The sequence below is a fragment of the Lethenteron reissneri genome, chromosome 30, assembly GCF_015708825.2.
Source record: "Lethenteron reissneri isolate LAM-NWPU_2019-01 chromosome 30, ASM1570882v1, whole genome shotgun sequence".
Classification (NCBI taxonomy): domain Eukaryota; kingdom Metazoa; phylum Chordata; class Hyperoartia; order Petromyzontiformes; family Petromyzontidae; genus Lethenteron; species Lethenteron reissneri.
The window spans coordinates 15108126-15120088 of NC_083808.1; the positions used below are offsets into that span (position 1 = coordinate 15108126).

Sequence of the window (11963 nt, forward strand, 5' to 3'; positions counted from 1 at the left end):
TACATAATAAAAAAAAACGATGTTAAACCCAGGGTCGGAGAGAAAGGGAGATCCCGGCCGTCTTTGTATCCCCGCAGCGCGGGATAGGAGTGTGTATACGCTCGGGGAAACACCTCCACTTGAGTCAAGCACCACGATGGGAAACGACAGACCTTAGGTTACATACAGAATCATAACTGTGAAATAGTAAGGGACAAATGTTAACTTAAAACTTTTTAACCATTTCTTTGTGCGCCGGGTCGGAGAGAGTGTTGCCCCTCCCTCCAGGTTGTGCAACACGAACAAAGACGCCTATGAGACGATTTGTAACGTCTGTGTTTTGGGTTCATGAAGAAGGCCAGACAAGAGATAATATTGCACCCAGACAGAGAGACGACTTCGAGGCAATTTGTAACATCTGATTGTTTGCTCGTGGGTTTTATGGAGGGAGTGTGACAACGGAATATACCGTGAGTGATGCACACAAGGACATACGGACGTACGGACACACACATGGACACACCTGCCTACGGACAGATCCTGACACAGCAAAAATCGGAAGAAGCCCCGCCTTGTGGGCGGGATCCAGGGGGATTTTTCGGCATAAAGGAAAGGATCCTGAGCATTGGAAACTAGTGCGACCAGCGGGTTCACTCAGGAGTGCGACCAGCGGGTCGGCTCAGGAGCGAGTGCGACCAGCGGGTCGACTCAGGAGCGAGCTCGACCGGGAGGGTCGGCTCAGGAGCGAGCTGCGACCAGCGGGTCGGCTCGACTCATCTTCAGCTCGTCTGGGACTCAGCCGAGTTCGATCGGCTTGCCAAAGCCGGCTCTCGGGGCTCGACTCAAGCGGCTCCCCATCTCCTCTGCAGGCGGGCAAGACCCGCTTGACAGCTCAACTCGGCCTGCGTGGGTCAACCTCTGCCGAGTCGGAGGTCTCTGCTGCCGCCGGAGTGGTGAGCATCGCAGTTTGGCGACGACCCAGCGCTGCGCGCTGCGAGCGAGTTGTGGGCGCCACCTACCGACCGGGTTCCGAACTGCGACAGCGTATCAACGGGCATCCGAACCAGTTCACCACGGTGACAGGGGAGCGACTGATACGTATGACGCGCACCGCCCCCTCACCACACGACCACCAGGCGTCTGTTTGACATAAAGAATCGACTCCGAACACTGACTATTCAAGACAACTCTTACCACTCAAACACACTCGAACCCATAAGCCATCCGTGGCTGGGAAGGCATCACAACGAGACCGAGTGATGGCCATCCGTCGTTTATAAAGTATTCGTAATTTTTATCTTTAATATTTAGTGGGCTGTACTCTTAATCGCATAAATTCCCAACAGATCCATCAATACGAACTGATTCTTGGCACCTCCTTCCGCCGAGCCACGCTCACGTGGGGAGTGGTGGCCCACCGGATCCTTATCAGGTGATCTGGTCCCCAATTAGTAAACTTGGTATAAGATAACGATCTTCGGAAAAGGAGCACCGTCGCAGGCCCTTACTCCGAGCCGTTCTGTTGTCAGATAACCTGCCGATGTATCTGTTGAGATTGGTGCCTTTAAGAATAATAACTGTTTTTGATTGTGTTTTTTTTATCGCCGTATAATCTTTCAAGTATCTTTCAGTCATAATCGCCGCACGTACTCGCATCCTCTACAGAATATTCAACTGTCCCGTGACCCAAGGTGTTAACAACGTGATAAGGGTTGCGTATGATCAATAAGGAGTGCGGTACTGCGTGAACAATATTGAGTATAATCATTCATTAACGTTAAGGTTTTCTTAGCATAGTATTTGCATATTTTAACGACTCTCTCTCTCACTAACAACCATCGCGTTATGCGGGATCCATGTGCCGTTGTCAAAGTGAAATCAGACAATCGTTGATGATACTGTATTGATGCCGTGTTGACGTTCCGGGATTGAGAGTTCGCATACTATATCATAGTTAAGGTTGAATTAGTAATACATTGATCAATACAGAAGTGGTTGTGTGATTCTTTCCTGAAATCTATGCATAAGATCTACTTCTGCGTTGAGATCTGAACTTGGTGACCTTAATAAACACACTAATACATACTCAGTAAATGTTAAAGCGATAACGGGGTGAACCGGGGACCTAAAATATAACCACGAATACACACTCTGGGAATGTTAAAGCGAGAATGAGACGAACCTAGACAACGATGCCGAGTTAATCTAAGTTAATCTTGCATACTTACACCACACCTGCATAACTGCATACGATTAATTGCCTTATTCCGATCGATAACCCACCCTCATCACCGAGGCGAGGTCTGGTTATCATAACGACTTGCATTATCATAATTACACCCACTCGCATAATTAATACGATTACCTCTCGAATTGGCATAATTAAAATGTGAATAATTACATAAATTAACATATTCCTGGATAATTACACATTTGGCCAAATTTCATTTAATTATTATTATTTTCACTGAATATTCATAACCCACATATACAACATAATAATTTCACCCACGCACGCATACAACATAACAAATTTTGATAACCAACATATACAACATAATGGGGGCTCGTCTTCCGGGATCTCTCGCAGACAGTTTATGCATGAATTCGGGAACGAATCACTGATGTGTTAATCAAAGTGTTGTGAACTAACGTTGCCTTGTGATTGTAAACGGGGGTATACAAACAAAACGCGCTCTGAAGGGAAGTACCAGAGTAGCAGAGTATAACAAAGACAGCTGGGCTGAGATTATTTGCTCGAGTTGAACTGACGCATCCTGTGATACAATTGTTTATATGTGCTCTGAAGGGGAATTCTAGAGTAACTCACGACGCACATGAGATGTTAGAATTAAGATACACTCTTAAGTCTATTAACCACACTACATAATAGAGATGGCACAGGATCCACAACATTCTGAGTTTGACACACCAACGCATAACACTGATACAGAGTGGACCTCTGAGGAGGAGATGGAATCTATGGAAAAACAATATCGGGAATTTGTGTTAAAACGTACTGGACGGACTGCTAGCCAGCAGACGGAGCAGAGAGATATATGGGAGGGGAGCCATACAGAAGATGTTAAGGCCCATAGAAGGAAACTACTTAAGGACGTGATGAAATGTGGCAAAGCCAAACGTGACGTAAAAATTGCAGAAATAGCGAGGGTAGACTCGTATCTCCTCGCACAGACAGACAGAGAAAGATTATGGAATGAGGAAAATTTTGAAAGGGAGAGACAAGAGAAACTGTCCTTAATGGTGCAGGTAGAGCGTCTGCACGCCCTCGTGAGAGAGAAAGAATCCGCACTAAATGCACCAGTGAAACACCCAGACGTTGATACACAGAACACATACGGGAGTAACAATTTACCACACTCCGAGCCACGTGGACGTAGCCCAGGGCCAGATCCCACAATGAGTATGGCTACTATGCAAAGCAATTTTGATAAAGTAACACCCTCGCAAATCGAGGAGAGAGAAGAGGAAATAATAATACAAACGGGAAAACATGAGGCCGACCACCCCAACGTTAGAGAGAGACAAATAATTAACCCTAAGTCATCAGGATACACTGTAATGATAGAGCGGAAAAGGGCGGAGCTGGTGCAAGACGGGAAACATGACATAAACAGCACACCAGGCAGACGCACGCTACGCAAGTATGACCGACATGATGCAGATGACAGAGACAGCTCACCAGAGAAACGCACCTCGCACAAACACGACCAACACGACACGGGTAACAGGAGCTCACCAGAGAGACGCACATCACACAAGCATGAGCCATGGGATAAGCAGAAATCACCGAGCCAAGTTGACCCACGTAACAGGTGCAAAAGGCACTACAAAAGTTATGTTGAGCAGAGCCACCGTGATGGTGACGGCTCATCTGACACTGACTCCTCTGACGATGACCAACACGACACGGGTAACAGGAGCTCACCAGAGAGACGCACATCACACAAGCATGAGCCATGGGATAAGCAGAAATCACCGAGCCAAGTTGACCCACGTAAAAGGTGCAAAAGGCACTACAAAAGTTATGTTAAGCAGAGCCACCGTGATGGTGACGGCTCATCTGACACTGACTCCTCTGACGATGACCAACACGACATGGGTAACAGAGAGAGCTCACCAGAGGGACGCATGACATGTAAAAATCACCCACGCAAAACCACCCGCACCACAGATGACAGAGACAGGAATCCCGATAACCATGAAGCACGAGACAAACATAAATACAACACCTCACCTAGCAGGCACCACACACGTAGTAGGCAGCATGAAGGTCAAGGACAAAAACACTCACCACATAGACACCGCTCAAGGAGATCACGCACACCAACCCACAAGCACGAATCACAAGACCCACATAAGGAAAACAAGAGACACAAGCAACGGGACAGATACGAATCCTCGGACAGAGGGAGATCACGACACAGACACGGGACACATGACAACAGTGATAGTGGAGACAAGGGTAGCTCAAGGGAGCACTCCTCAGGAACCGACACCACTGATGACGAACAACACACTTTTAACAGTAAGACACTAAAACTAATGGACAAAGCACTCGTGAGAATTCCCTATTTCGATCCACATAACAAGAACAGGGATATCCACACTCACATAGCTACAGTAGAACAGGAGGCTAAGATCCGGGGTCTGGGTAAATCAACAGAAAAGGCATGTCTATTATCAAGGAGCCTACATGAACCCGCCAGACCATGGGTAGCCTCCCTGCCAAATAGGGTGAAGAGTGACTTTAAACAATTGAGCCGAGCAGTAGTTAAGAGATTTGGGGAATACTCCACACTATCCGAAGGATTGAACGCGGCAAAGTTGATGACCCAGCGTGTAGACGAAGACCCACGAGATTATCTCCTACGCCTTAAGAAAGCATATTACGCAGGGGACGTGGACAATGCCCAGGGAGATAAGACAGTCTTAAAAGTGATGTTCTTCCAATCATTGAGACCTGAAATAGTGAGAATAGTAGGAATGATGTTGGACCCCGAGACTGCCTCCCTACGCCAGATTGAAAGCAAGGCCCACACGGCCTGGGTGAACGGACGGAAAACCACTGGCATAGCCAAAACCCACATCGTCACCAGAGATAAAGAATGCCTCGATCTGGAGGGAAGTGAATCTCCAAGGAATAATATTAGCGCCACACGGGGTGGACATGAATTCCCCCAGGAGAGGGCGCCTAACCCAATAGAATCAACACCCGTCCACAACACGCTGAATAACGTTCCACGTGGGGGGAGGAACGAGGCCAGAGGAACCTGGCACCCACAGCCGCCACCACCATGGAATGCAGAAGAGGGCGGAGGCTGGAATTATGGAGGAGGAAGAGCGAGTGACGGGCCATACATACCCCGCGGAGGCCGACGCCCACCAAACCAGTTACCATATCGTCCCCCACTGCCGCCTCCACTAACAATAGAGCATAGACCACCGTTAGCTAACAGGAATCGATATGCTCACCACATTAGGATGGAAAAAGAGCTACCAACTATACCCACACAGGAGGAGGACACACCCAGAGCAAAGGTAGCCCAAGTGAACGTAGGGAAGACAAGAAGCCTCGAAGCAATCACCGAAGTGGTACCAGAGGGAAAAGGGTACCATCTGGGGGAATTGATTCCCGTAGGACCAGTCGGACGAGTCCACGTGGAAGTAATACTGCAAGACACCCTGACCAGCCAGGGCCTTTGTGATACTGGAGCAGAAATATCCATGATATCCAGAGAATTATTTGACGAACTCCAGACTGCCCTCCAGAGGAAGAATGAAACACTACAAATGATGCCAAGTAAACTTACCTACTCAGGATGTGAAGGGACCCACATGCGACCATTGGGCAAAGTTATGACGAAGTTGACGTTCAACAAAATCAACATGAACCATCCCCTATATGTCGTACAATACCCAGGAAAAGAACTGATTATTGGGATCGAACTACTGAATCGCCTGAAACCCATTATGAACCTTGAATCCCGACAAATTTGGGCACAGTCAATGCCGGAGCAACAAAGGGACTCAGAAGATGAAGACGTTATGAGAGACTCCACGGGAATCCAAGTGATAACACAAGAGCTCGACGACCTATCAACGACAATCAGGAACGAAGACGAGCTCCCCGCAGGAATTCGAATCACTCAGCTAATGACTAACAGACTGAGAGAAGACCGAAAGGAAGCCGACTTAGAGTCAGTATCACCGAATGACCATCCCCTCATGGAGTATATACCGCCCCCTGGAGGCCAAACCGACGAACTGCAAACTGATGAAGGAGAACACAAGGGCAAGAGCGTATTACCCTCGGATGAAGCCAAGGCAACTCAACCGATAGTAACGCAAAAGGAACTTTCAACCGAGCCGCCCGAAACCACGAAGGCCCTAGATCCAAACCAAGAGAAAAGAGTCCTTACAATAGAAGAACAAATAGAACAACAAATTGAAGCAGCAGACGCCCTAGAGAGCGACACTCAACGAGACGAGCTACGACAACTGCTCCAAAAATACAACTCCCTATTCTCCAAAGACTCCTATGATTGTGGCAAAACCGACCTACATGTGGTATCCATTCCCACACTGGAGGGAGCACCAGCGGTATACGTGAAACAATACAAGATTCCACTGGCCGCCTATGAGTCGATCCAAGAAACCCTAGAGAACCTACTCAAGAAGAATATAATTCGAGAATGCAACTCAACCTACAACTCACCGATTTGGCCTGTATTGAAACCCACAGGCAAGTGGCGACTCACCATCGACTATAGGCAACTCAACAAAACGGTTCCCCTATCTCAATGGCCAATGGCAGAAATCGACCACGGTCTCAACCAAATAAAAGGCGCAAAGATACTCACCACAATGGACCTAGCAAATGGCTTCTGGACCATGCCAGTAAAAGAAACCGATCAATACAAGTTGGCCTTCACCTTCGACGGAATACAGTATACTTGGAATCGCTGCCCGTTCGGATACTCGAACTCACCTGCAGACTTCAACATATTCCTCCACAAGGCGATGGGCGACGCAAAAGAGCGAGGCACCATCGTCTACGTCGACGACATACTAGTCAAGGACTCCTCATGGGAAGAACACCTCGAGAGCCTCCAGCATACCCTCGAGCAGTTAAAGGAAGCAGGCGCAAAGATTTCAATACAAAAAGGACAGTGGGCACGCAAAAGGGTGGACTACCTCGGGCTCCAGGTCGGCACTGAGGGAATGTTACCCCAAACCAAAAGACTTGAAGCCCTCCTCGCACTCAAATCGCCCACCACAGTCACGACCCTTCGGAGCTTCTTAGGGATTTGCAACTACCTTCGACAGTTCGTGGACGACTACGCAGGAATCGTTCGACCCTTAGTTAAACTACTGCAAAAAGACGAACCATGGGAGTGGGGACAGGAACAGGAAGCCGCAGAAAAAGAATTAAAACGACAGATCACAGAGGCATCCTGCCTAGCATACCCAGAGAAAGGGAAAGAATACTACCTGGAGACCGCATACTCAGATCATAGTATCAGCTCGGTACTGTACCAGAGACAGGAAGCAGAGAAACGAGTTATTGCCTATGCCAGCAAAGCCCTCCGGGGAGTGGAGATGAAGTTCTCCGAGTGTGAGAAGGCGATATTTGGAAACATCTGGGCCATACAACATTTTCGGAACTTGTTGAACGGAGAGAGGATCATCCTGGAAACGAATCATGAATCCTTGGCATACCTCAACAGTAAGAAGATTCGAGAAGGCCGCGTAACCAGCAGCCGAATAGCCAGCTGGGCACTGACACTCCAAGGCCTACCAATCACAGTGAAATACGCAAAAAACAAGAAAAGTCCAATGGCCCAAGGTCTTGCCGATTTACATGATTGTACCTTTGACAGCATAGAAGCAGAGGACAAAAAGATACCTCCGGAGGACAACAGGTACCTGCCCTTCAGGAAGGAGACATGTGCCGACCTACCAGTGGTATACATCGATGGATGCTCCAAGATGAAGGAGAACAAGCTTCACGCTGGGTCAGGAGTCATTTGGGAAACTGGCCCACTCACAGGGATTCAAGAGGGATTTCAGCTGGGACCAAAGTCAAACCAGTATGCAGAGTTGGTCGGGGTACACATCGCTGTCCAGATGGCATCCGATAACCAAATACGGACCATGGTGGTGTGCACTGATTCCAACTACGTACAGCACAGCTTCCTGCACCACCTACCCATATGGAAAAAAAACGAGATGAAGAACCATAGGAATAAACCAATTCGCCATCGAGAACTATTCGAGGCCATAGATAAGATGGTTCAGAACAAGGATATGAAGATATTTTGGAAGAAAGTCAAAGGGCACTCCAAGATACCTGGTCAAGAGAAAACTGGGAACGACCAAGCAGATGCCATAGCAAAAGTGGGAAGCCTGGAAGGCACCCCGTGGAAGCTAGAAGACCAAACCGACAGAGACGGACAACAAGAGTCGACGAACCAAGACATCGCCGTGATAAGACTGGTCACAAGAAGTGGGAAGAACCCGGCAGAAGCTGGAACCAGAGCCCAATTGAACAGTGCCCAGCCATCCGAAGACCTGATCAGAATGCAACAAGAGAACGAAACACTAAAGACACTCGCCGATCATATCCAAGATCCAGCAGGAAAACCAATCACTACTGACAACTTGAATGACAACAAAGAGCTCGAGATCATGCATAGCCAAATCAAAAGGTTCTCAATGCGAAAAGGGCTACTGGTATACACAAACGAAAAAGACGGTCGACCTAGATGGGTAGTCCCCTCTCAATATCGAGAAATAATGTTACAACACGCCCACAATGAACCGTGCAGCGGCCACCGATGCGAGGTGAATACGGGACAGATGCTGCGACAGGTGGCCTACTGGCCAAAAATGGGGGAAGACATACACAAACATGTGTCCAACTGTCTCGTGTGTTGTAAGTACCAGCCAACGACCTCACAGCATAGGGCACCCCTACAGAGGAGGGGAACAGATTATCCTTGGTCCAACCTACAAATCGACTGGATAGGACCTGTCAACCGATCAACCAAAGGGAACAAGTACATGCTAACTGTGACCTGTGCATTCTCTAAATGGACAGAGTGTTTACCAGCACCCAACAACACCGCGGAAACGACCGCTATCCTACTGATCAACCAAATATTCAGTAGATGGGGCCTACCGTCAACGATCGATTCAGACAAAGGAAGCCACTTCACAGCCGAGGTCATCACAGAAGTGTGGAAGATGTTGGGAGTAAAAAGACAATTACATGTCGCATACCATCCACAATCCTCAGGACAGGTGGAAAGAGCCAACAGGACCATCGTGAGCCTCCTAAAGAAATATGTGTCTACCACGGGCCGCGACTGGGATACGAAACTACCCCTAGTCTTGATGGCCATGCGAGCCACACCCAACCGAGCTACAGGCAGGACACCCTTCGAGATCATGACAGGGAGGCTAATGACTCTCCCAGTACACCTGTTATATGTCCCAGCGGAGGACGAGACCCCGACGGCAATGACGCCAACTGAATACCTGACGGGACTCAATAGTCACCTACAGAGCACATTCGCTATGGTCAGGGACCAGTTGCAAGTAGAGGCTCAGGGGAGCAAAGCATACTATGACCAAAAAGCCAGCCACGCAGAATACCAGCTAGGAGACCAGGTGTGGTACCTCAATTACGAGAAAAGGAAACAGAAGTGCAGGAAATTCCTGCCTTCCTGGACAGGACCACACGAGGTTGTTGACAAAATGTCCCCAGTCGTATATCAGCTAAAAATCACAAAGACAGGAAGAGAGCAGCAATACAAGTGGGTGCACATCAACCAAATCAAACCGTACCCTGTGCTGGTGGAGCAAGATGAGGAATAAAGGTGGAAAAGGGGGGGGGGAACTAAACTAATGGGCTTATCACACTACAATAATATGTAACCTGTTTTCCAGGGAATGGCAGCCCTCCTGCTCACGCTCCTGCTAACGTACCTTGCCAAGCTAGAAGGGAGCCAAGAGCTGATCAAGCCAGGACCAGAATCCGGGGTGATGCTGAGAGACTCCTCCAGCTTCCTAGTAACCGAAACGAAAATAGTAACCCAACAAGTCTATGTCTCCTTGGAACCTGCCTTGGTGGTAAAGAAGCACTTCGGGAAGTTACCACCCCAAGCCACCCAAGCAACCCGAATATGGTATTATGACTTCCTAAGATATAGTGAACAGAATATCGGAACGATCCTGAAGCAATTACAAAGAACCATGATACTTCCCCCCACCACTGTCAACCTAACACGTTCCAAGAGGTCTATCGGCCTGGGAGGGGTCTTTGGAATACTATCCGGTTTTAGCTCCTTAATCACACTAGGAGTATCCATATCCAACGCCGTAAAGATTGGACACCTCACGCAAGGTATCGAGAATTTACAGCTCGATATGCATCAGATCCATCAGCAAATACAACACCAACAAAAGAATCTGGTCGAAATGGGATCCACCCTCCGAGACACCGTGGTTCTCGTAAACCTACATTCTATCATGATTAACTTAACATTCCAAGAATTGAGTTCTGCAATCCGAGGTCTATACGAAGAAGAGAGTATTCGAGAGCCAATTCAGTGGGTGATCCAAGACTTGTTGCGTAGCATCAGCGGCAGCGTCAGTGATCTTATACAAGGACAAATTCCGTCATATCTGGTAACTCCAACACTGATAAAAGATGTGCTACAAGCAGCATCCCCGGAAACAATCAGTCCAACTCAAGTACAAATTGCCTTCAACATGGGTACAGCCACACCCATACATGTGGACCCCCAAACTAGACAGCTGGCATTTTTGCTAAATTTACCCCTGGTCAAACCCGGAAATGTATTTCGATTGCGGACAGTATTGAACGTGGGTACATGGAATAACGACATTTACTCCAAGATGGAAACTCCCTTAGTGGTGGCCTACCAGGAAGAAGGCCCCCTTAAGTACCTGGTGCCTGACCTAAACCTGTGTCAAATAATGAAAGAGGTTCATTGGCTCTGCCCAGGGGAACCATTTCTGACCAATACAGCAGAACTAATGTGTGGTCTGTCAAACCTAAGCTCCAAGGAAACTTGCAAGTTTAAGCTAAGTAAACCCAAAGAAAGAACCGGAACAGTGGCCATGATAGCTAATGCCCAGTGGTTGATTAGCACCCCTCTAGACACGGCAATTGTTTCCACCGATCAACACTCCATAACTATGGAAGTTCCGATTCCAAGCCACGTCGCACTGGTCACAATACCAAGAGGAACATTCGTACGCATAGGGGACAAGGTATTATATAACCTAGACAAAAGCCTACACCAAGCGGAGGTAGAAATAGTAGACACATTCCGAGGCCAATAGTTTGAGATAAGCAGCACTCTGTCCAACTTGTTGAACAGTAAAGAATTCCATATGGTGAAATTATCCCTCAGCGAATCAGAGATTAACATAACAGATCTTACTTGGGCGACCGAAGTGGCTGGATATCAGCGAAATCAACAGATGGGGATGGGAATCACAGGGGCAACAGGGATGATCATACTAGTCCTGGCTATTCTAACCTTAACATACCATGTGGCCAAAATGAATGCCGAACTTAAAAGACTAATCGCAGGCACAAGCCACCTACCATTCGAGCCCAGGAACAGGGATAGAGCCAAGGCCTGATGATGCCACCCAAGAATAACCGTAGAGACTATCTTTTTAACGATATCTCCTATAACACGTAGTCAATAGAATAATTTTTCCCTCCCTTATCGTTTTACCTTCCTTTAGAATTTTTCTTTTTCTTTTTTTTTTTTTTTTCCTCTCTCTTGTCACATATAACCGTGTTAAGTTGTGACACATACGCGCGCGTTGTAAGGAATAGCAGCAAAACTTGAGGACAATCGATGGTTCATGATGGAAGAAGGGTATACATTTTTTTAAAAATAACCCGTGGCCATTTG

General features: G+C 47.7%; 1 protein-coding gene across 1 annotated transcript; it reads left to right on the forward strand.

Annotated features, from left to right (window-relative positions):
- Window positions 1-1062: 1062 nt before the first annotated feature.
- On the forward strand, window positions 1063-11376 carry LOC133349598 (uncharacterized). The gene is made up of 2 exons (XM_061563163.1): window positions 1063-1077; window positions 9955-11376. The coding sequence occupies exon 2, from the start codon at window positions 9958-9960 to the stop codon at window positions 11374-11376; it is 1419 nt and encodes a 472-aa protein (XP_061419147.1). The 5' UTR covers window positions 1063-1077; window positions 9955-9957.
- Window positions 11377-11963: the final 587 nt, after the last annotated feature.

Coding starts and splice junctions, on each gene's coding strand:
- LOC133349598 (XM_061563163.1), top strand. CDS start 9,958: ATGGCAGCCCTCCTGCTCACGCTCCTGCTAACGTACCTTGCCAAGCTA.